The following is a 26,039-nucleotide window of genomic DNA, read 5'->3' on the forward strand; positions in this document are numbered from 1 at the left end:
GCGAGCCTCACTCTGCAGACCCTATTGCTGTATGGTCTTGGGAGACAGGATGGCATCTCTGAAGGCCAGCGTCGGGGGTTCCTGGAGGCCGGGAAGTGCACAACTGAGTTGCTGTGTTTTTTTTTAATTTAGTTTTAAAAATGCTGTTGATACAAAAATACTTTCTCTTTGTAATAAATTCAGAATGTGACGGACAAGACTAAAGTCTATTTTGCCCACAACTCCAAAACCAGGTTTCTTTACCTCTTCCTCAGATATAATCATTTGGTTAAGTCAATTTTGGGTATAGCCTTCCAGGTTCTTTTCTATATCTTTAAATTTATACATGACTTTGTAGAAAATTTGTTGTTGTTGTTGTCTTTTTTAAAAAACATTTTTATTTTAATTCCAGTGAGTTAACGTACAGTGTAATATTATTAGGTTCTGGTGTATAATATGGTGACTCAACACTTCCATACATCAGCTGCTGCTCATCCAAAAATGTATTTTATTGTACCTTTCTCTTGAAGATTTGGAGGGCCATCTTTCAAATCCTTTTATTTTGCCATACTCTCAAAATGACAGAAAAGTTGCAAGACCAGTACAAGGAACACCTGTATACTCTTTACGTGATTTACCAATTGTTTATATTTTGCCCCATTTGGTTTATCATTCTCTCTATTAAATATTTTTATCAATGTACATATTTTTTATTTTCTGAGCCATCTGAGAATAAGTTGGAGTCATGGTCCCCATTGGCCCCAAATATCTGAGTGTGTATTTCCCAGGAATGAGAGCACCCTCCTACATGGGCGTGCTTCAGTTATCCAAACCAGAAAACATAACATTGACCCAATGCTATTACGTCATTCACAGCAGAGATCCACCTTTTCGCAACTTCATAGGCATTTTTCTTAAAAAAAAAAAGTTTTATGTTGTGATCATCTCTTCACCTTGCCATTTTGTTCAACAAGTTAGTGCATAGAGTTAGTTCCTGTTATTAACATGTGCATAGGATTTCACAGTATGACTATGCTATGGATTATTTACCCCTTCCCCTGTGGAGGGGCACTCAGAGTATTTCCCATGTTTTGTCATCACAGTGATCTTCAAACATAACTGAATGTTAGTGGGCATTACTTTGAAGAACTGTTCTAAAGGCACATAGAAAAGACAAGTGAGGACTCAAGTGCCTTTTAAAGGAGTTGATGAAGAGAACCTCCTGGTTATCTCCCACAATGAGAGATAGAGGCTTTAAAGCTGCACAATTATTCAGACTTTTCCAATAGATAGTTGCATTTTGGGTGGGGGGAGGGTCAGGGGAAAGAGTAGGAAAGTTCTCGGTGAAGAACAGTTCTTAGGAAAATAGTTAACAGTAGTGCTGTCTTTTTCAGGACCCGGCACTGTCTTAGGTAACTTTCACCAGAATGTAGAGGCCTCATTTGCTCTGAAGACCCTTTGATGGGAACAGCCAGACCTTACCCCCTACCTGCTTCATGTCCAAGACGAGCAGTGTTCTCTGGATCAGGACACTTGTCTTCTGTACATTTAGCAAACTTCCACCAGGGGGGAAGGTTGCTATTTCTGCTTTGTGTGAAGCATTTTGTACCATCTGGGCTGGCTGGATATCAACAAAGATAGTAAAGAAACATTTATCAAGAAAAATCAAAGTCAGTCTCGCCAAGTGTGGTCTAGAGAGATTTGCCTCCTCAATACATTGTGGCTGGGAGGCAGGACTCTACTTTGAAACGCTTTGGGAGAGACAGGCCTCAGGCTATTAGCCGGCAGCTACTGTCAACCGCTCATGATCTGGTGGTTTTAGTGGCTAGAGCTCTTGCAACGTGAATGCCACATCCCTGGGATGAATTCCACTCCATTCTTTTCCACAGAGATTTTTGACCTCTTCAGTAGAGGATAGACCCCAAAGGACACAAGGGGAAGAAAGGATCTCTGAGGTCTGGGGGAGAGATGGAGTCATATCACTATCATAGATGTTGAGTTCAGCAGAAGTAGACACCAAAGGGGAGGTCATTCTTAAACCATTAACTGTGAGGCTGGCTCAAGAATACAGCACACAGGGCGCCTGGGTAGCTCAGTGGGTTAAGTGTCTGACTTCAGCTCAGGTCATGATCTCACAGTTCATGGATTCAAGCCCCATGTCGGGGTCTGTGCTGACAGCTTAGAGCCTGGAGCCTACTTCTGATTCTGTGTGTTCCTCTTTCTCTGCCCCTCCCCTGCTCATGATCTCTCTCTTTCTGTCTCTCAAAAATAAATATTAAAAAAAAAAAGAATACAGCACACACTTGTTCTGTAAAGAGCACTCTTAAAGAGTTGCAAAGTCGTAAACTTACAATAGAAGAACATTCTGGTGATGGCCCTTTGGTGTCAGTTCATAAAACAGAGAGCGAGGGAAGAGAGAAGAGAAGTGAGCTGTTCGCACTTGCATATGTATTGCCAATCAACCAGACAGACACGTTTCTGGCATTTTGCAGCGTCTCAGATTAGGTTTTTATGCAGCTTTCTATGTGATAGATGTGTCATTACAAGATCCCAGCCTGGAAACTGGTGCATGCTGCTTTCCCTGGAAGGCTCAATAAATGAGAAAAAGTAACAGTTGGAGATGATATTCGATGGGGGAAATGCATGGGGATCTTGAGAAATTATATCCTCTCGAAAAGCTTTACTTCCTGTGTGCTGTACGGACCGGCAGCGCTGGGAACCCGCTAGAAAAACAAACGAGCAGCTCTCACGGCAGACTCACCGAATCAGAGTCCATCTGTAGGAGTGGGTCCCAGGCATATGTGTCTCACAAGCCCTGTGGGGTGACTCTTATGCACACTAAGGTTTGAGGAGCACGTGGAAAGGTTCAAGTGGAAAGGTCAGATGCATTATGCTCGAAGAAGAAAAGCTGTTTGATATCAGTCCATTTGGAAATGGGTAAGTCTTCATGATAAGAATGGACAGATATAGTAAGAGAAGATGGTGAATATGAGGCATAATGACAAAAATAGCAGTAATATAGCTGGCACTTATTGACCATTCCCTGGGTGCCGTGTTCTTCACTAAACATGTATATTCTGCATCTGATTGTACTTCTACAATAACCCAGTGAGGTATTTTTTATATCCATTTCATTAGTCAAGAACTTGAGGTTCTAAAATGTGAAGTAACTGCTAGGTAAGAGGCAGACCCTGACGTCGGGTAACCTTGCATCCACTATGCTATGCGACCTGGCTACCAGCTCGTTAGCAATCAGCTATACTGTGAATACATTTGGTTTTCTATATTCCTTGGGGACGAGATCGACATCTTATGTTGTCCCCATGTCCCCAATGTCTAGCAGAATACTCAATGCCTCATAGAGACCTGCTTATTGAACCTCAAAGACAAAGTCAAAGAGAAGTTCTTGCCTTGGGTACAAGAATGAACTTCTTGAACTTCACTGAGTCAAAGTCAAAGAGGAAAAGTTCTTGCTTTGGGTGCAAGAATGAGGTACAACCTGCATGAGGATGAGATGGAGTGAGAGTTCAGCCTGTGGATAAATGGAAGGAAAGACTATATGCTGGAGTGCAGAAATGCATCCATGCAGAATAAGTTACAGCTTGCATCCTGGGACCCCTTATCACTCCCCCGGAAGTCCATCCAGCCCTTTTTCCATCCCATTTATTCGGTCCTAACCCATTACTAGCAATATGCTCTTAGAAAGTCAGATGTTATTATCCCCACTCCCTCAGCAATGGCCCAATGCTTGGTTGTAGGAAAATAGAGGGAAGTTCTTTGAATTTAATATCTTTTTGTTTTTTGTTCTTTTTTTCTTTTTCTAGATAAATAAAATGGAAAGAAAGAGGAGCAAGAGTTTTGGGTGTTTCCAAGAAAGTGATTATAATGCACTATGAACTTTACGCTGGGGGTGAATTAAGTAAACGCAAGAGAGAATGGGGAGGAGAAACTAGGCTCAGTAAATATTGGTTCAGGGGTGCCTGGGTGGCTCAACTGGTTGAGTATCTGACTTGATTTCTGCTGTCATGATCCCAGGGTTGTGGAATTGAGCCTGCATCAGACTCCACACTGAGCATGGAGCCTACTTAAGATTCTCTCTCTCCTACTGCTCTCTTTCCCTCTCTCTCTTAAAAAAAATTAAAAATAATATTGGCTCAACAGACTGGTGGTATAAGACTTGTTGCCGTGGAGTACTAGGGTTAATTAAGTGGAAAAATAGGAAGGGGCATTGGATTGCGGAGTACACAAAACAGAGATTGAGAGAGTAGTGTAATTTTTGGGATGATAAACTTCAGGGAGGAGGTGACTGTAATAGGGTAGAAACAAAGGTGATAAGAGGTGAGGGGGTGCTATATCCCCTACTTTCCAGTATTCTGTTTCTATCATATTACTGAATTTATGGAACACTTAGGGAAAAAATGTCAAATAATAGCTGTGGTAATGAACGTCTATCTCATTCCAGACTTTAATGGGGTTGCATTTATCATTAACTATGGAGCTATTATTTCAGATAGCCTTTATCTTGTGAAGAAAATTTCCTGCTATTTCTAGCTAATTGCAATGATTCTATGGTTTGTTCCTTTGACCTATACATATAATTAATATCTTAATAATAGATTTTTTCTATGATTGAACCATCTTTGCATTCCTGGTAGGAGTCATTCTTTATTAGCCTTCTGTCAGATCACTTGGTTCAATCTGCTAATATAATACTTTGGAGTTTTCTATTATAAGTCAGATGGTTGGCACTGTATCCTTAAGATTTGTACAACTCCCATTTTCCTGTCTCCTTCTCTTGCCTGCCTACATTACTGGCTTTCAAGTTGACTCCTAGCTAACTTCTTCCTGTTTCTGTATGTTGATATCTTACTCCACCTCATCCTTTGTATGGCTGGTTGTTTCTACACTACTGACCCTCTGCTTCCTTTCTTCTTTAAGCTGGTCTTACATCCTCCTTTACTCAGGGTGTTCTTCATTGATGGTGAAACCTGCCTGAAACGCTGTGATATTTTTCCAGCCTTTTCTCTGGGCTGTCTGGGTAGTGCTTACGGGTGCTATATGGATGACAAGTACGCCTTGGTTTGGAGGGCAATTCATTCTCTTTTAGCTTTTGCTTTTTGAATCCAGGTAAAATTCACATACCATAAAATTAACCATTAATCATTTTTAAAAATTCACTTTTTAAAAGCTATTTTATTTATTTATGTATGTATTTATGTATGTATTTATTTATTTATTTATTGAGAGGGAAAGAGAGCATGAGCAGGGGAGGGGCATAGAGAGAAAAAAAGGGAGAGAGAGAATCCTAAGCAGGCTCTGCACCATCAGCACAGAGCCTGATGCAGGGCTCAAGCTCATGAACCATGAGTCCAGGACCTGAGCTGAAATCAAGAGTCTGACGCTTAACCAACTGAGCCCCATAGGCACCCCACCATTAACCATTTTAAAGCGTACAGTTCAGTGGCATTTAGTACATTCACCGTGCTGTGCAACCATCACCTGTATCTTGTTTCAAGAAATTTTATCACCAGTAAAGGAAACCCCTTACCAATTAAATAGTCAATTCCCATTCCCCCTACCCACCAGCTCCTGGCAACCACTTGTATGCTTTCTGTCTCTGTGGATTTACCTGTTCTGGATGTTTCATACAAATGGAAACATACAACTTGTGACCTTCTATGGCAGAGTATACAGATGTTCATAGCAGCCCTGCTCACAATAGCCAAAAAGTGAAAACAATCTAAATGTTCAGCCAATGAAGGGATAAACAAAATTTGATCTGTCTGCACAAGGGAATGATAATTCAGCCATAAATCAAATACTGAAACCTGTTGCAACATGGATGAACCTTGAAAACATCATGCTCCATGAAAGGATCCAATCTCTCTTGTTGGCTTTATGGAAAGCAAGCTTAGAGAACGTACAATTAATTTTGGAGGCACAGTGGATAGAGCAGTGTGAAAGTCAGAAATCAGTTTGGAACCAATATGGAGCAGAAGCTACATCTTACCAGTTTATTTCACTTTGTATGCTTCTTGGATATTGATGTTGAAGTTACACCTTCCATTAATACGTTCTACAACCCTCACTGGGTGATGCATTAAGATTTGGGGGCTATTAATTCTAAAACTGCTTTTTCTGTTTCTAGTAAGAGATGCCAAAAACCTTGTACCTATGGACCCCAATGGCTTGTCAGACCCTTACGTGAAACTGAAACTGATTCCTGACCCCAAGAGTGAGAGCAAGCAGAAGACCAAAACCATCAAGTGCTCCCTCAACCCCGAGTGGAATGAGACATTCAGATTGTAAGCCAAAATTATTGCACCCAGCGTGGGTGGTGGAGGTGGGCCTGTGGGCCACCTGAGATTGGGGAGTGCCTCTCCTAGCTTCCATTTCATTTCTCCCTTCCCTCCTTCCCTCCCTCCCTCTCCCCCTCCTTCTCTTCCTCCCCCTCCATCTGCATTTTTGCATTGCAAGCCAAGTAAAAATTGGAACTTATTTTTTTAATAGAGTTGAGAATGTCTGTGGTGTGGGGAGTGGGTGGGATAGAAAATAGTGTGATGTGTTGCTAGGTGAAGGCAAGTTGTGGGAGAAGCTTTGGTCTCCATGAGCAGTGGGACACAACCTACCGGGTGTGGCGATAACCCCTCCAGGGCTGAGTCTGTGGATATGCATATGCGGGGGCTGCAGCCTCCTGGGAGTTCTCTGCCTGCTTCCATGGACGACCTTCCCTGGCCGGTGCTCCGAGAACCGGGTCACTTTTTGATGCATTTGGGCCCATCAGTGTTAGTTACGTGAGCCAATATTTATTGAACATATCCCGGTTATAAAAAGCACTATATTGAACGATCTAACTCCATTGGCAGTTTCATTCCCACCTAACCAGTGATGCTTGAAGAGGTTAAAGAATGTGGCCAGAGTTCCCCCCACCCAGCAGATATGGGGAATTTGGCTTTCAACAGTCTAAGTCCCAGGGACTGTGGGCCCAAAGCACATTTCCTTGTGGGAGCTCCGTCCCCTTTCTGCTCTCTCAAGGCAGAACCGGTGGGGCCATCTCAGCCTCAACCAAGGATGTGCCTCAGAACGATTGGCTCCGGCCAGCACCAACAAGACTGCTTCCTCTGTACTCGTCTGTAGCCTCATGCTAACTCACGTGTGTGCAAACACTCACGCAACTCTATAATCAGTACCTGGATTTCTTATAGCGACTGTGTCAACAGAGTTTCCTGAACACCACGAGTCCTATTAAGACATAAGAAGCAGCAGAAATAGCCACAACTGTTTCTATCCAAGCTGGCTTAGGTCCTCTGCCCCATTAAGCCACAGGCTGGCAAACTGGCAAAGCCTCTCCCTCCCCAGAGATCTTGTCTGGGATTAGAAACATCTTACACTCTTTAAAACTTCCTGCCTTCAGGCCTTGTCCTCTTGAACATTTCATCTGCTTACAAAATCACTGTGACCTTCTCTGACGTCTCTCCTTTCTGTTTGCAGCCAACTGAAAGAGTCGGACAAAGACAGAAGGCTGTCTGTAGAGATTTGGGATTGGGATCTGACCAGCAGGAACGACTTCATGGGATCTTTGTCCTTTGGGATTTCCGAACTGCAGAAAGCCGGGGTTGATGGCTGGTAAGGAGGATTTTACTTTGAAAGCTGCCATACAGCTTGGTCCCATTGAATGTGGGAACAAGTATGATTTCCTTTTTCTCCTAAAAGTGAAATATGAAAGCAGAGTCACAGAGTCATGGCTGGTAGATTGGATCGACCTCACATAATATGTTTTATTTGGTCCTCATGCTTAAAAAAAAAAATCACTTGCTAGTATTTTCAAAATCAGGACATTTTCCACAGAAAGTCTGGACTTCTGGCTTGCCAAACCAGAAATATCTGGACGCATTGGGCCTAGAAGGCAAAGGTTGCGAACAGGTGAGTCATTAATGTGCCCTTCAGACAGGACTCGGATTTTCTTCACTATTCTATTGTTTTCTGTCTGTTTCACTTGACACAGTTCTATGTCTTGACCAGCCCCACGGGCACTAAAGTGGCTCCCATGATATACCCTAAAGATATATGCAATCCCCTGTCAGATTCTGGTTCTGTAAGGAGACGCTTCTTCACTGGGGCCGCCTACCACGCCTGGCCACAGAGGTGCTGGAGCTAGCTGCCATGGTCAGCTCTGGCGTCTCCTTTGTTCTCTTCTCACGGCAAAGAAGTCCTTGCTCCCTCCCACATTCCCAGCAGAGAGGCGGGGTAAGCCCCCTTGGCAACAGTTTCACCGGCATCTGAGTAAAGGAGTCGGAATACATAGTCCAACCCGGCACCATAGCTTTGGGCAAAGCAGGGATTAGTGGATGCTCTTATCTCTTTAAAAGAAATGGTTCTCCTTTCTGAATGGTTTCATTCTGGGCTTTCTCAGTTACACATGCAAGAAAATAAGAATCAGACGAGAGTAGCAAGAAAGGGAATGTAGCATCTGGATTCCATTGTTCACATTACAACTTCCTTGTTTGTCTTCCATGTTTACCGTGGACTTTTATTCAAATAGATACTGAGTCTCTTCTCCATTTGGGTCACTAGAGATCCATCAGGTATAAGACAGACACAACCTCTGGAGCTTAGCTTCTGGAAGAGAAGAAAAATGACGCAAATAACTAATCATCAATGACAACATGATGACAGATGTGAAGGGGGACGGAAGCGAAGTGTGTATAAAAGTAAGAATAGTAGCAATAAGGTGTGTTCGAGCACAGCTCACAAATGGTTAACAACATAATTCTCAAAAAATAGATAATGAGCATTTGTCAATTTTCCTTAGCTCACAAATGGGGAAGCAAGGAAGATGAATGGCTGATTCTGCAGGTCGGAGAAGCTGGTATTGGTGTGCCAGGGAGACACAGGGATGCTGAAATAACTTGCTAAGTTAGAGGTGATGCTGCTCACTAGGGCAGTGAGGTCACAGCCATGGAGGGGATCTGTCTACTGGACTGGAAGAACTTCTTTTTTATATATATTTTTAAGATTTTATTTTATTTTTTAAGTCTATGTATTTATTTATTTTGGGGGGGGTGGAGGGGCAGAGAGAGAGGTGGAGAGCACTCAAGCTGGGGAGGGGCAGAGAAAAGGTGAGAGAGAATCCAAAGCAGGCTCCGTGCTCAGCACAGAGCCCAGTGTGGGGCTCGATCTCACAAACTGAGATCACGACCTGAGCTGAAATTAAAAGTCAGACACTTAACCGACTGAGCCACCCAGGAACTCACAACCTAGAGAGATCAAGAGTTGCATGCCTGTCCGACTGAGCCAGCCAGGCGCTCCAGACTGGAAAAACTTCTAGAAGTTAGTGTCTGTCTTTGCAGAGTTGGGGGGCCATCTGGGTCCTAGTGGACTGTGGGTCATAAGTAACAGGACTAAATAATAGTAATACTCATGAATAGAAGTGAGGAAAAAGAGAATTAATTAGAAAATGCTCTCACATGACAGGGAAAGGTCACACTGCCCCAAGCTTTACAAAGGTGCAGACATCCTCAACAAAATACAAACCAAATCCAGTAATACATTAAAAAAAAAATATATCATTCACCATGATCAGGTGGGATTTACCCCAGGGATGCCAGGGCAGTTCAGTATTCACAAGTCTATCAGCGTGATGCATCACATCACCAAGAGAAATGATAAAAACCGTATGATCATTAATGCAAAAAAGAAAAAAGCATTTGACAGAGTGACACCTCCATTTGTGATAAAAACTTGGGTAATTTTTCTCGGCATATGGATGATCTGACTTTGCATGCTGACGTTTTCACTATGACAGATTGCACGTCCCTTTCTCTTTACGTCAGGTAAAGAGGTTAAAGGAAAGAATGCTCGATCCCCAAGGGGTCTACGTGAGACAGGAGAGAGGATATAATAATAATAATTATAAGAAAAATAGCTACCACTTATTGACTCGGACTGGAACCCAGGCTCTGTGCTGATCACTTTCCAGGTGTCCTGGAGTCACACGCTGATACCCACTAATAGCCTCTTTAGTGTCTCTGATGCACCCAGACTTTCTTACGTGGTCTGTATATGACCTGGTGGCAAGGAGAAGGGGGCCATCCTGCATGTAGTGCCTTCTGAGCTTCCCTGCCATCACGCGGCTGATCCCGCCTGGGCCCTGGACCTGTGCCCACTGGGGCAGGGCGGGTCCTCCCCCTGCTTTAGGGCATCACTTCTGTCTCCTGCAGGGGGACCCGGAGTCCTTCTGGGTCCTCCCTGTTTCCCTGGCCCGCTGCTGCTGTGACGTTTGGCCCTCCATGTAGGTCTCTGCCCAGGGCTCGGTGTGAAAGTGGGGCAGAGCCCCTCCGCCTTCACCCTCTCCCTGCTCTCTTACCGTAATTCTTCAGGCCCAAAGGGCAGGCTCTCTCCCACATGTGCCACCTTGCCTGGCCCCAAGCCTGCCCCATCTCCTCCCTGGAGACAGACAGCAGAGTGAAGAGAGGACAGAAGGACCAAGTCCAGAATATCCCCGGACGTACACCTCATCACCCTTCAACTCTCCCACCAGTTCTGGGTACACTGCCGCTCCTGGGATCAGAGTAGTCAAGCATTGTGTGATGGGACACAGCTTGTAAGTGACGCTGCTTGAGTTTGGGTCCAGGTCTGGCAAAGCCAGAGCCTAATGCACACCGCATTCCGCCTCCTAGGCCAGGGTCTGGCAGAGGCCTAGAGGGTAGACGGGTGGGTGTGGACCCTGGGTCTCCCAAGGCGGTGGATGCTTTGTGGCCTCAGGTGAATCACCTCCCCTCCCTGCACTGCAGCCTTCTCAGCGGTTAGGATTCCATCCCTCAGAGACCATTCCAGCTGCCCTCATGCCCCTCCTAGGGGACTCATGAAGCCCATGAAATTAAAGGAGGGGACTTTTGCTAAATAAAACCTCTCTTGGGATTTTTCCAAATAAAAGTCCTCTTCAGATTCAGGGCCAAGACATCTGTGTTGCTGTCTTGACAGTAAATGTATCAAATTCTAGAAATTTGGATTCTTGTCCCTGTGTGATCTTGGGTGAGTTACATCTGGTCTCTGAGACTCAGTTTCCCCATCTGGCAGGGGCTGAGTTCTCCCCACTAGGCTGTTGCACAGCAATTCAAGGCCATGTGGCAGATAGGCAGCGGCAGCAGCTGTGAGAGCTCCCAGATGTGGTGTGACAGCCTCAGGCCCCTCATCTGCCACTTTGCCACCAGCCCTGTGTCTGTCCTCAGATCTGCTCCTTTGTTTCTAATTTTATTTATTTCTGCTGTCTCCTTCCCCTTCTTTTCCAGAGATTCCTCTGCTTTGTCATGGTTTGTTTTTCTGCAAAGAAGGAGCCCTTGGATTTACATATCAATTCCGTGTTTCAGTGTTCTTCTTTTCTGTGGGTTTGTTGGGTTGTTGCCTTTGAATTTCAGTTAAACATTGTGCTAATTTATTTTTCCTCTCTGAACTAACTCTGCTCTTCAAGAATAGAGAAGCATTGGAGGGAATCAAGATTTCCTCCAACTTGTGATATGTTGAGTTCCAGCCTTTGTGGCTTGTTCAAAGTCTGCAATTGTGTTTTTAATTTCCTTTTCAGGCGTGCTTTTATTGGGGCATTTTGGAAACCTCTGACGTTAGCTTTTTGTTTTGCTTTTCATTAATAACGTCAAATGACAGTACAGTACTTTGTGGTCAGAGAATATGGCCTGTTCCCTTCCCTTCCCTTCCGTCTCCTCCCCTCCCCTTCCTTTCTTTCCAATTTAGCTTAGTTCAGTGTTCACATTTCAATACAAAGATTACATTTACTACTTTTAGAGCATGCATTTCAGTGTTTATTAATTCTATCTTAATGTAGTATCTAGATGTCTTATGCTTTCCTTTTTTTTTTTCCTTTTTTTAATTTATTTCATCTGACCAATGTCGTGCCAGGAACAATTTATTCGAACATCTGCTTTCATCTGATGGGTTTTGCCTTATATGTGTGTGGCATCATTACTGACCACATGACTCCTCAAGACTTATTTCAAAAATGACTTATATCAACATAGAATTATGTCTGTTGTCATTGATCTCTTTGCCCATGATTTTGCCTTGTGGCTGACATTTCTTCAGTGAATAGACATCGCGAGTACCCGTATACTGAGGAGAGTTTAGTGAGCAAACAGGCAAGAATCGTTGTGTGGATGGAGTTTTCTTTTTATCTGGAGAACAATATATAAAATTTTTTTAAGATGAGTAGTAAAAAATAGCATGTTTGAGGCCGATACATGCTATAGAGAAAAGTCAACAAGAAACAAGGATAGAGAATGCCAGGGAGTGGTGGTAATCTGATTTATCTAATGCAGTTCCCAGGAAAGGACTCATTGAAGAGGTGACATATGGCAAAGACCTGAAGGGGGTGAGGGAGTGAACGTGTGGAGGTGTAGGGAGAGATTGTCCCAGATGGCAAGGACAGCAAGTGCAAAGGCCCTGAGGCACAAGTGTCCCTAGCAGGTTTGAGGGGCAGAGAAGTGACCTATGTGGCTGAAGCTGGATCTGTAAAGGGGGTGGCGGCAGGGGGCAAGGACTGGCAGGAGGCAGGGTGCTCAGCAGATCCCATGGGGGCCTTTCAGGGACTTCGTCCTCTGCCCACAGGAGTAAGGTGAGCAGCCAAGGAATGAGGACATCTGATTTACCTTCTAACCCGTACCCTTTAGTTGCAGAGTGGTAAGCACATCTTACCTCGTGGACCCTGTGCATTTTCTTCTGTTTAATCTGAGACCTTTGGTTTGGTATAGTAAGTGGTGTGTTCTTGGATTCAAAACAAAACAAAACAAAACAAACCCTGAATCTGAAAGTCTGTCTTTTTTTCCACAGGGAAACATTTTAACATTTACGGTCATAATTGCCATATTTCCATCATGCTGTTTCTGATTCTGAGGGTTTTTCTCCCATCCTGTTTCATTCTTTCCTTCTTCTTCTTCTTTTTAAATTTTTTAAATGTTTATTTATTTTGGGGGGGGGAAGGGCAGAGAGAGAGAGACAGAATCCGAAGCAGGCTCCAGGCTCCGAGCTGTCAGCACAGAGCACAACCTTCTTCTTCTAAACAGACAACTATTATATCTTTGTTACCTTAAAATTATGTTTCTTTAAGCTTTCTTTTGATATAACTAATAATGTCATTTAATCTTATTATTTTTCTTTTGAAAAAAAAAAAACCCAAAAACAAAAGATTAAGGCTTTGGAGTCAGACTTCCTGGGTTGGCATCTCTGCTCTGCTGTTTCCTCACTGTGCACTCTACGCAACTTACTTTGCCTCTCTGACTCCTTTCTTCATTTGGAGGTTATAGTGGTAATTATGTCACAGGAGTGCCATGATAGTAAAATACTTAATAGAAGCGAAGTGTCCGGTATCTGCTGAATAGTAAGCACTCAGTGTTAGTGATCATTATTAATTGAATAATTATTAGAAAAATATAAATAAGAAAACAAAATATTGTCTAGAATCCCACTGCCCAGGAATAATCACTATTGAAAAAGAGGTTCTTTTCTGTATGTACATATAGTGTATGTGTGTGTGTGTGTGTGTGTGTGTGCACACTCATGTATGTGTGTATGAAGCAAAAATGGAATCTCACTGTATGTAGTGTTTAGCAGCCCACATTTTTCACCTAACGATGCATGATGAACACTTAAATCAGTCATCTTGGGCAACATCATTTTCTTGTGGTCCGTTCTATAGATTTGCCTCAAATTACAGAATCATTTTTTATTGTAAGATGTGTAATGCTTACCTATGTAATAATTCTACAGTAAGCATTCTTGCAGCAAAACCTGTGTGTACAGCTTCCATTATTTCCCAAGGAAACTCTAATCCTGCAATTGATGGCTTCGAGAACATATGTATTATTAAAGCGTTTGCCAAACTGTTCTGCAATTTTTTTCAATTAACATCCTCACCAGTGCTATGTGATACTTTTCATTTCACCCACACTTGTCAACACCTGGTATTGTAAATTTCAAAGATATAATGTAAAGATTATACATATTTTGTTACTAATTATACATGTTTATATAATACTCATTATCATACATACTTTGTTACTAATTATGTTAAATAGTTTCATTTGTGTATTGCCATTTGTTTGTTTTTATAAATGACTATGCCCTGATTTTTGCCTCTCATTTTCTTATAGAATTATAAGAGCTTTTTATATAAGATGGATCATAATATGTCTTTCTTGGTATATATGTTGTGATATTCCCTCCTTTCATGTTGTATGTTAATTTTGGTGATATACATTTTTCTTTTTTTTTTAAGTTTATTTATTTTTGAGAGTGAGAGAGAGAGACAGAGAGAGAGGGAGAGAAAAAATCACAAGCAGCCTCCACACTATCAACACAGAGCCTGACACGGGGCTCGATCTCACAAACTATGAGATCATGCCTTGAGCCAAAATCAAGAGTTGGATGCTGAACCAACTGCGCCACCTACATGCCCTGCATTTTTCTTAATGGTATATTAAGCATTCAGTTCAGCTCTAATCAATATATAAATATCAGGTTCATTTGCCAGAAAAATTTCTCAGGTTTGTCTTCTAATTCTGTAATTGTTATCTGAATTGTCTATCCTGATGTTCATTGTTTCCAGTGGATTTTTAAATTTAGTAATTATAATTTTCTTCTCAAAGTAGCCTTTTCTAATCTCCCATTGTTCCCTTTTCAAAGATGATTTAGCCTCTTGAATCTCATTGAAAGTATGAACTAGATATTTTTTAGAATTTTCTCTCTTTTGGCAATAGTTCTATTTCATGGGAGGTACTTATCTGATTTCTCATTGTTTCTCTTCATTTGAATGAGTTTTTCATATGTCCAGTTATTTTTTTCCATATCTGCCCGTCCTTGTAAACAGATGAGCACAGAAATGATGAGTTTCTCAGTTCTAATTTTTCAAATTCAGATGAAGGGAGAAAAGAGTCTTGAATTTTTTGGGAACTTTTCTTTGTCAGCACAGGGATCCTGTTCCCTGTGGCTATTTTGGAGAGATCCACAGCTGGAGACAGCTACCCAGTGTGCAGCTCTCCTGCTCTAGACAGGGGCATTTTCCCCAGCTGGTTTTGTGCAATTCAAAGTTGGAAGGGATCCCTGCTTTTCTTTTCTAACAGGTGCAAGCATCCTTATTCAGCGGCAATAGTGACAGCGGACTGGCTACAGAAAACACAGCCAGGACACCTTGACATACCCAATGCTTCCTGAGTATGGACCAGAATTGGTGATTGTCATCCAGTCCCTGTGGTCTGGCCCAGGGCTGTTAGTGAGGTTCTGTCAAAGGTCCCGTTGACTGGTCACAGCTGGTCAGTCACCCTTGATCTGTAGTTTCTAATGTGGCTTAGACTCTACATGGTTCAGATAGCGTAGGGTTGGGGCATCAGTAATACTGAACTGTACCCTGACCAGGCTATTTTCTGGCCAGTGCTCCTTCTACACTTTCAGATTACCACAAAGAGTCTCAGGAGGTGTTGCCATACCCTTAACATTCTTGAACTCTTGCTGCTGTCTGAACCCCCATTTCAACAAGGAGGCTCAACTTTTGTCTCAGAGCCTTTGATAAGCAACCCCATCTGCTAGGACTTGTGTAACTTTCATTTGCATACATTTCCTCTCCTATAGTTCCTTTACTTATAACCCGTTGGCTTTCTTCTTAAAGTGTATTTATCATTAAAAAAAGAGATGATATAATGAAAACCATTAAGTTGATCACAATATCTAGACTAGGAAAATTCACAAAGGCCAATGTTTGCCAACCACTGCTTTATGTTCTCTTACTATGGCTTTAATTTGTGGGAATTCCAAGAAATCTGCTCTGTGAATGGGACCCTTGACTGTCAGCAAAGATGTTCTCTTACGTTTGCATTTCTTTTGGCCATGTCAATGGAAATTGGGAAGAAGGTAGTTGACTATTAAATGTGGAGGCCTACAGGTGCACATAGTCACCTCTGCTTTGAATCATCTCTCCCCCTATTTTTAGAAGCTGCTGAGGAAAGTTTGTGAATGGAGGAAAAATTCATCATGAAAATTGTGAACTGGGGTTAGGAAATCTTTCTTTGGGGGTGATGAGCTCTGAGAGTTGCTTTTTGTTTTGTTTTGTTTTCTCTAGTGACTCAAATATCTTTGGAAGATTCCTTCTTCCTCACTCCCGTGTTACCCTTTGAGTACATGGAAACATCTTTGTGGTCAAAACCATGCTGAAGCCATCTTGTTTCTTAAAATAATGTCATATCAATAATTATGATGATGATTTCTTTGATCTCTTGCTAAATGTCCAGCACTGTGCTTACCATTTTACGTGAGCCACCATATCTCAGCTTCATAGTCATCCTACGAAAAAGATTTTTTTAAAGTAATCTCTGTGCTCAACTTGGGGCTCAAATTCATGACCCTGAGATCAAGACTCACATATTCTTCTAACTGAGCCAATGAGGTGTCCCTGAAAAAGACTTTTGTTCCAATTTATTTATTTCTTTTTAGATGTTTATGTATTCATTTCGAGAGAGAGGAGAGAACTTGCATAGGGCAGAGGCAGAGAGAGAAGGAAAGAGAGAGATTCCCAAGCAGGCTCCACACTGTCAGCACAGAGCCCGATGTAGGGCTTGAACTCATGAACTGTGAGATCATGACCTGAGCTGAAATAAAGAGTGAGATGCTTAACCAACTGAACCACCCAGGTACCCCTGTTCCTATTTATAGATGAGAAAAATCGAGGCTCAGAAGGCCTCGCTAGCTTATCCAGTGACCCATATAGGCAAAGGCAGAGGTGAGATTTGGACCCAGGCAGACTTTGACCAGGGGCTTGTGTACCTACCCTCTGAGGGATGCTGTTTCTCAAGAGGCGAATACAGGGCACTTTGGGAAGGCATTTGCAGAGAACACGGCATCATGGAAACAAGTCTGCAGCATCCAAATTGTGCTGACTGAGTGCCAGAATGCTGGGAGAACGTGATCAGAATCCATTGACCATGGAGGTCTTCTTAGCATTCTTTCAGAATAGGAAAGCACTTGGTGGAGAAAAACTAGGCAAAAACATACAATATCCAATGATAGAACTAAGTGTGGTGTGGAGAGAGAGACAGAGCCAGAACTTGGCGTCCTATAAATACAGTATATTCATTTTTTCTGATATCTGTGGCATAGTTACAAAAATACATAGCATGCCTGGCTACAAATGTGCACACACACACACACACACACATTAAAAGAAAAATCCCTCAACATATTTTTTAAAGTAGAGCTGCCTAAAGTCTTCCTTTTCTTACCCTAATCAACAAAATAATATCAAGTACAGTCACGGAATTTGTCATGTGTCCTTGTCTCCCTTTAGGTTTAAGTTGCTGAGCCAGGAGGAAGGCGAGTACTTCAACGTGCCTGTGCCGCCAGAGGGAAGTGAAGGGAATGAGGAATTACGGCAGAAATTCGAGGTGAAATGTCTTTCTTTCTACCTCAGTGGGAACCGGTTGAATCTGCCTCTGTGCCATTTTCACTAGTCACAGTGTGGTTTCTACCAGGGCCTTTCATGACTCCGTGCCTTTGCAATGTTATTCTACCTCCCAGAAAACTCCTAGGTATCCTGCAAAACCCCAACCAAACATATCCTGCTTTATGAAGCCATTCCTGTCTCCCTGTCCTCATTTAGTTTTAGACTTTTCTTCAGAAGTGCTCATTTACTCCTCGGGTCCTGATGATGGTAGCTTGGACTGGGATGGCAGTAATGGTAAATGAGAGAGGTGGACTGAGAAGTGATGTATTTTGGAGGCTGAGTCAACTAGGCTTGCTGAGGGATAGAATGTAGGTTTGGATCCATTGGCAGGACTGTGCAGTACTGTTAACAAATGGAGTTGTTTGTGCTGGTTACTTCATGAAATACCCATGGGTGTATCTTCTGAAGACGAAGAGCCCTTGGCCATAACCTTGGACTCTGGAGCTGGCTCTGCTTTTCCCTTAGCTGGGCCCCTTCCCTTCTGTGGGGCCAACAAACCCCATTTTCAGTTGTAGGAGAGGAACTGATGTGTAGGACACATCCCAATTTTACAAAGAAAATGTTTGGGGAAGACGAATTTGAGTTGTTTCATTACATATGTATTAAATGATTTTAAAGTAATTTCAGAAGGGAAAACACATTATTTTGTTCACACAAACTCAATATACTGTGTCTGGTGGGAAATCAACAATTCTAGATAAACAGTGGTGGCCTGCTAAGTCAGAAGAAAAATGTATAAAATAGCGAAAATGAAATAGATCACTATCATTGTATTCATAAAGTAATCATACAGGCAAAAAATCTGTGGCCAGGTAAAGTTCTGTGAAAGAGAGGTCCGTGTTACTGGAAGAACATATAAGAGGGAACTGTAACTTAGTCTCAGAGGACAGGGAAGGTGTCATCAAGGCATCAATAGTGCAAGCTAACCTAGTAGAGAGGTAAAAGAGAATTCCATTCAGAGAGGACGGCATGTGAAAAGGCCCTGTGGTGGTGGTGGTGGGGGGGAACATATGGCAACTCTGTGAAATTTAAAGAAGGCCAGTGTGGGTAGAGGAAAGAGAACAATGAGTGCGTTCAAGGTAAGACTGAGGAAGTACCTGGTCCTCACAGTCGAAGGACTGCTGGCCTTGGCAAGGGTCTTGGCATTTATCCCAAGATCTGCATTAATTTCCCCCTCAACTTGACAGAAATAGTACTTGAGTATTGACCCTTGTGCCCTCCACAAAACTAGGCTGTGGTGATGCATCTGACCCGAGGGGAGGGAAGATCCCTTCCTGGAAACCACTGGGATAAACACATTGGCCTTGGGATTATCAGTCACACTCCAGTGAACTTGGTAAGTGAAGGTCATTGCTATGCAGTCAGCTCAATCCTCTATGAGCTGGTGAAAGAACTTCCACGGAGCAGCGCCAATGACTGGACACTGTTGACTGGTTCTTCCAGAGACCACCTTCCATCTCTTTCCCTCAACTTTGATGAAGCTGTGCCCATTTGCTGCCATGTCAAAAATGTACTGTTGTGGGGGGGTGGGGGGAGGCCACTGTTTTCTCTTATAAAATAAAGTCTCAGTTTGCAAAATGATTCCTTCCATCCTAGGGCAGCCTGGGTGACATTTCAGGACGTTAAAGAAAACAGTTTCTACGTGAACATAGCATTTATTGGGGCCAGTTACGGGCTTGAAGTAAAGGGCTGTTTTATCTTCATGCAACAAAATGCACCCATTTATTTCTAGCAAGAGCCTGCAAACGCTTGTTTATGCCTGAATTATAATTGCCCCATACTATAGTTGTTGATTAAAAAAAATGCTTCCAACAGACCGAAAATTGTTCTCAGACACATAGAGAAATTTCAGTTGACCTTGAACATGAGAAATGTAATCCCTATGCAATAAGCAATTAGCACCCAGAATGACTCAGAAATTACTTTCAAGCCTCTTATCTGGAGAAATTCTGAGTGATGGTAAAATCGAGCTGCTGGAATTGGGGTAATAGAATTTCATGGTAGGGTGAGCTTGGTGCAGTTCCTGTGTGGGGTGTATTTCAGAATGTCAGAATCAGCTCGGTCTGAGGGCCTTTTCTCTGACCATGGGCTTGCCTACAGGTCAGAGAAGGGAGAACTTCACTTTGGATGGTTCAGAATGGGTTTTCTGAGAGTCTTATGATTTTCTTACATAATAAAATGCTTACTGCATGCCATTTATTCTTTTAAGTGCTGCAGAATATTAACTTAGTTAATCCACAACACCCCTGAATGGTAGATACTGTGAGCATCCCCAGTTTTCTTTCTTTCTTTCTTTTTTGTTTTTTGCTTTTAATTATACATATATTTTTAATTTTATTTAGGTTTTTTTCTTTATAATAGTTTATTGTCAAATTGGTCTCCATATAATACCCAGTGCTTCTCCCCACAAGTGCCCCCCCATGACCATCACCCCCTTCCCCCCTCCTCCTCCTCCTTCAGCCCTCGATTTGTTTTCAGCATTCAGTAGTCTCTCATGATTTGTGTCCCTCTCTCTCCCCAACTCTCTTTTCCCCCTTCCCCTCCCCCTGGTCCTCCATTAGGTTTCTCCTGTTCTCCTGTTAGACCTATGAGTGCAAACATGTGGTATCTGTCCTTCTCTGCCTGACTTGTTTCGCTTAGCATGACACCCTCGAGGTCCATCCACTTTGTGACAAATGGCCAGATTTCATTCTTTCTCATTACCATGTAGTACTCCATTGTGTATATATACCACATCTTCTTGATCCACTCATCAGGTGATGGACATTTAGGCTCTTGGTGTCAGGCAATAGCGAGTGGTGGGGACTGTGGAAAACTGGAGAGCACATGCCCCATCTAAAGGCACCATGTCTTATTAGATGGTGCCTGGTGTGGCCAGATCTGCTTCTCTGAAGGAAGCTGCAAATCTGAGTTTTTATAAAACATCTGATTTTCAACTGTTGTCAACCAATTTATTAAAACAGCAACAGGCTGCTGGGGCTATTAGACTTCTGATCCTGAGTTTAGAGTCTGGCTTAGTCTGTTCAGCCTGCTGTAACAACAACAAAAAACCCATAGGCTTAAACAACAAAGATTTATTTCTTACAGTTCTGGAGGCTGGGAAGTCCAGGGTCAAAGCTCCAGCCTGGTCGTGTTCTGGTGAGGGGCCCCATAGCCTACGTGGGGTGGGGGGTGACCCAAACACTGCAGCTTCTGTGGGGAACATAGACATTGTAGGTCTATGGCCTGTGCCTATGGGAAAAGTCACAGAAGCACATTGAGATGGGGGTGGAAAGGGGGTTTGAGTCCCGAAATGCAGAGGAGGGAAGTTTGCTCCTCCTTGAAGGACAGAAAAACATTTCTCACTAAGCAAAATCAAATGGGGAAACTGGGAAGTTTGAGCCCCTCGCTCATGTTTCTCCAGCAGGCCATGCTGTGACCTGGGGTGTCCCCTTAAGGGCCAGAATGGGGGCTGGGGACCAGGAACGGTCAGGATTTGGATCCTCACAGGTTGGAGAATGCAGTGTGTGGACTGAGTAGGTCCTGACTTAGGATTGAAAGCAGGTGGGAGATGTGGTCCTAAAGCAGAGAAGACAGTAGGGTCAGGGAGGAAGGAGGGAACGTGTTAAAGTCAGTACAGCCTGGGCAAAACTGGGCCGAACGGTGAGGATTTGGGACGATGGAAAGATAGTGGCCCAGAAAAGGCAGTGCCACTTCCGTCCTAGCGCTTTGCTGCTCTATCCAACAAGTTCATGTTTTAACCACTCACTCTATGCGTTCAACCCCCAAACCTCTGTCTCCAGCTCAGATGCCAGTTCTCAATCTCAAACCCACATGTGCCACCATTTCTTGGGTGCGCATGCCTGGCTGCCCCAGAGATGCTGGGATCCCCACATATCTTACTACAGTCTTACTACGACTGTAGTTCTACCCTGTGTTTTCGCAGCAGCTCTGTTAACAACCCCCCAAATGGAAATGACACAAATGCACAAAGAGAAGGGAATGGGTAAACGTAAACACTGAACACTCTTCAGCAAATACAAAGGGGCAAACTGCGGAGAACACAATGATGAGCGAAAGCAGCCAGATGCAAAGACTACTTATTCCATAAAGGGAAGCCTGCTAGACTTTCACAGATCTTCACCAACTGTGTGGATTTCCCGCATCAAGAAATTCTCCAGTCCTTCGTGGACACCGGCTGCGTGTCCCACAATTTAATTCACAAATGACACCTGTGTAGACCCCACAGGTTAAGGGCTCCGTCCCACAAGACTGCCCCCTACTTTAGACTCCAGTCACAGATTGTGGGTTCTCAGCTCACCCACATTTCTGCCTGACTTGCTACCAAGCAGAGCTTCCCACCACTGCCTCAGATTCGATAATGCTATACTGGCTCACAGAACTCAGGGAAACACTTGCTGGTTTATTATATAATAAGGGATATGATAAAGGAAACTGATGAACATATAGATGAAGGGAAAGCTAGGGTAAGGTCTGAAAGGAGCCCAGGAGATCCTGTCCCCTATAGGGTTGGGATTCAGCACCCCAGAAGCTCTCTAAACTCCATAGCTTCAGGATGTTTATGGAGGCTTCATGGAGGCATGGTTGATTATCAGTGAACTCAGTCTTCAGCCCTGGGATAGGGTTGAAAGTTCCCAGCTTCTGAAAAATCATCCTGTGGTCCCTCTGGTGACCATGCCCCATCCAGGAGCCCACCAAAAGTTGCCTCATTAGAATAAAAGATGCTCCTATCAGGAATTTACAAGAACTTTAGGAGCTCTGTGTTAGAAACCAGGGGCAGAGCCCAAATATATTTCCTTATTATGTCACGCTCTATGATTCCATTATGTCACACTCTGTCACACTCTATGTGTGACACTCCAAGTCACAGTCCATGATTCCATTTAGATGAAGTTCAAGAGCAAAGAAAACTGACCTATGAGAATAGAAATCAGAACAGAGGTTGTGTTCATGGGAGGGGGGACTGGCTGGGAAGGGGCACAGAGAACTTTCTGAGGGTGATAGAAATGTTCCCTCTCTTGATTGGGGTCTGGCTTCATGGGTGCATCTGCTTTTCCAAATTCCTAGAACTGTATGCTTGAGATTTATGCATTTCGGTGTATCCACTGTAATTTTTAAAACATTAATTTACAGGAGTGCCTGAGTGCCTCAGTTGGTTGAGCATCTGACTTTGGCTCAGTCATGATCTCACGGTTTGTGAGTTTGAGCCCCGCGTCGGGCTCTGTGCTGACGGCTCAGAGCCTGGAGCTTGCTTTGGATTCTGTGTCTCCCTTTACTTCTGCCCCTCCCCTGCTCACACTCTATCTCTCTCTCTCTCAAAAATAAACATTAAAAAAACTATTATTATATGCTAACTAATGTGGATGTAAATTTAAAAAAACATCAAATAGAAAAAGAGGAAAAATGGCGGATGCTTTGTCAACAGGACAAATGGGGCAGCGACAATGTACATGCATGTCCTGAGGAAGAAAGAAACCTCACAGTGTAATCCCCTGTGGGGAAGGGGGAGTCTCAGTGTGTCTGGAGTCAGGCTCTCCCCACCCCCTGGACCACATCTCCAAACCTGCCCTTTCTCCACTTCTCCTCTGAGTGGAGAAGCATCCTGTCCTTGCGGGCGCCCAACACAGAAGCCAAGGACTTCATTCCTGAGCCCGTCCCCAGGATGCACCTAGCTCTGATAAGTCTACCTCCAAACCCACCCTCTTTGTTCCCTCTGCTCACTGGAGACACCTGGCATTTGGCTTGATGTCTGCCGTCACCTCCAGTGGTTCCCAAACTCACTTCCTTCAAATGGGTCTCTTCGCTGGACCCAGGATGATCTTCTAAATGGAATATGATCATACCATGACCTCCTTAAAGCCTTCTATACTCAGAATAAGCATTGACTTTCTTCTTTTAGAAATGTTTGTTTACTTTTGAGAAAGTGAAAGATACTGTGAGAGGGACGGGGGTGGGGGTGGAGACAGAGGGGCTCAAACTCACAAACCATGAGATCATAACCTGAGCCAGAGTTGGATGCTTAACCAACTGAGCCACCCAGGTGCCCCAGTTTTGACTTCTTCACAAGGCTAAGTCCTGTCTATCCTGTGCCACACTGACCTTGCACTTGGGGCTCCAGCCAGACTAAATGGTGTTTGGTTCTTTGAGTATGTCCTACTGTCTGCTCCATAAATGCTGTTTCTATTGCTGACATCAAGTCATTTATCTGGATAATTCCAGAATATCCTCTGGACACAGAGTGGAGGACCCAGTTCCTGCTGCAGTGTCAATTCTTTGAGCCTCCATATTTGGTTTTCTCCCTGATTGATCCTCAGCATCTAGAGTATCACCTGGCAGATAGTAGGCACTGGGTAGGAATGCCTGAATGAATGAATCTTTCCCGATATTCAAAACCCTAAAAATTTTTTTGCTGCTCCTTTGTCTCTAAAAGACAGCTGAATAATGGGACATTGATAATAGCTGAGTGGTTCAGTCGGTTAAGCGTCTGACTTCCTGACTTTGTCTCAGGTCATGATCTCTCAGTTCGTGAGTTTGAGCCTTACATCAGGCTCTGCACTGATAGTGTGGAGCCTGCTTGGGATTTTCTCTCTCTCCCTCCCTCACTGTCCCTCAGCCACTTGTGCTTTCTCTCTCAAAATAAATAAACTTAAAAAAAATAGCTGCCATTTTTTGAGAACCTACTATGTGCTAGGAATGATACAAAGAACGCCAAGATACATTCTCTCATGTCATGATTTCCATGTGCTCGAAAAGGGGACTGAGGTTTAGAAAGTTCATTCACCAAATACAACTAAGTGCCTACTCTGTGCTGAGCATTGCTCTAAGCACCAGGGAAAGGGGAACAAGAAAGACAAAACCCTTGACCTCATGGAGCTCATGTTCTAGCGTGAAGACAAAGAAGAGACATTAAGGAATGAGTAAATATCAGATTTGTAGGATGGTGATAAGGGATATGGAGAGAAACAAGTCAGGAAGGTAATGGCGATGGCTGAGAGCTGCGTGTCATTGTTGGGCAAGGCTGTCTTATTCAAAGTGAGGAAGGTCCGGGAAGAGGACTCCAGGCACAGGGGATAGCACGTGCAAAGGTCCAGGGGCTAGGGCATGTTTGGTGCTATCAGAGAACAGGTATGAGGCCATGGTGATGCAGGGAGAAGAGGCCAGAATCAGAGAAGGTACAGAGGGACCAGGTCATCTGTGGCCTTGGCCTTTTCTCTGAGAGAGATGCAAAAGTAAGGGAATGTTTGGGCAGAGGAGCGTCCTGAGCTGACTGACTTCCTCAGGATCACTCCGCTCATCCGCTCCGGGGCCAGAACTCTAGCCCTGGAGACAAATACAATAACAAAGTCCTGGTGGCTGCAGCTCTCACTGCTGACCTCCTCTTCCCTCCTCTTCGCAAAGCATTTGCTGCCATTCGGAGTCACCATTCTGCTGCTCACAGCAGTGAGACCCTCCCCCACTGCATTGAGGGCCAACCTGGACCTCCCCCATCCATCGATCTGTGTAACAGGAAACCATATTAGCTGTCAGGGAAGTTACAGAGATAGATTCTGTGCCTTCACAGAGTTTCCAGTGCATTGGGGGAAGCCAGTGAGCAGTTACCATCCAGTATACACGGGAAGTAAAGTAGATGAAGGAAGCAAATAGGGACACTTAATCCAGGTAGACAGCCAAAGAAGGCTTCCCCGGGGAAGTGAAAATGTGAAGCAGGGGTAACTCGGTTGGCAAAGAGGAGACAATAACCTTCCCATAGTAGCAAGAACAGGTGCAAAGGCCCGAGGTGGGAGATGAAAGGATGAAGATGGGTTGCAGGGCAGGATCCAAGAAATGATGACGTTGGAGAGCCTGATCATACCAGGCTATGGAGGGCAGTGAAAGCACCAAGGTCATTATCCCCAACCTAATGGGTCATAACTTTTAAGCAGTTGGTGACGTAGTTGGGTATAAAGAGAGGTGGAGGCTCACCAGGGTTGCATGAAAAGCCCAGTGAGAAGGGAACCACGGTGAGCTGTCCAGGGGCAACATGGTAACAGGTGGTGGTGAAGATGGAAGGAAGATGAATTCTGGAGACAGCTAGGAGGAAGAAAGGACAGTTCCCGGTGTGGCTGAGACATGATGGATGCAAGAGAAACGCGGGTGTCAGGGGTGGCTTCCAGGCTTCGGGCTTGCAGAGCAGAGACGGGTTGGGGAGGAGGCGAGCTAAGGAACCAGAGCTCACAGCATGTTCCTGTGTCTTCCTCTAAGGGCATCCTCAAACCCTAATGATGTGTTCTGTGTGCTTCCTCCACCAGAGGGCCAAGATCGGTCAGGGCACCAAGGCTCCAGAAGAAAAGACGACCAACACCATATCCAAACTTGACAACAATGGGAACAGAGACCGAATGAAACTAACCGATTTTAACTTCCTGATGGTGCTCGGGAAAGGAAGCTTTGGCAAGGTACAGTATGACTTGGGCTGCACCCACTCCAGAAGGGCACATTTGCTGTTCATATGGGGCTTCCATTCCAGCCAGGGAGAGAGTAGAAAGTAGGTCCCCACTACAGTTCGTAATGAAAACCGTGAAGA

At 43.9% G+C, this 26,039-nt stretch overlaps 1 protein-coding gene across 6 annotated transcripts in view; it reads left to right on the forward strand.

The window, feature by feature from the left end:
• Positions 1-26,039, forward strand: part of PRKCB (protein kinase C beta) — a 302,187-nt gene that overhangs the window by 191,903 nt on the left and 84,245 nt on the right. For 4 of the 6 annotated variants that reach the window (XM_029947104.1, XM_029947100.1, XM_029947101.1 and 1 more), the window contains exons 5-9: positions 6,128-6,284; positions 7,471-7,605; positions 17,321-17,417; positions 18,708-18,812; positions 25,765-25,911. In XM_029947104.1, the coding sequence (XP_029802964.1) occupies positions 6,128-6,284; positions 7,471-7,605; positions 17,321-17,417; positions 18,708-18,812; positions 25,765-25,911 (641 nt within the window). The remainder of the gene's footprint in view (positions 1-6,127; positions 6,285-7,470; positions 7,606-17,320; positions 17,418-18,707; positions 18,813-25,764; positions 25,912-26,039) is intronic. The other 2 variants (XM_029947105.1, XM_029947103.1) reach the window with 1 other exon arrangement.

The sequence above is a fragment of the Suricata suricatta genome, chromosome 8 (assembly GCF_006229205.1).
Source record: "Suricata suricatta isolate VVHF042 chromosome 8, meerkat_22Aug2017_6uvM2_HiC, whole genome shotgun sequence".
Lineage (NCBI taxonomy): Eukaryota > Metazoa > Chordata > Mammalia > Carnivora > Herpestidae > Suricata > Suricata suricatta.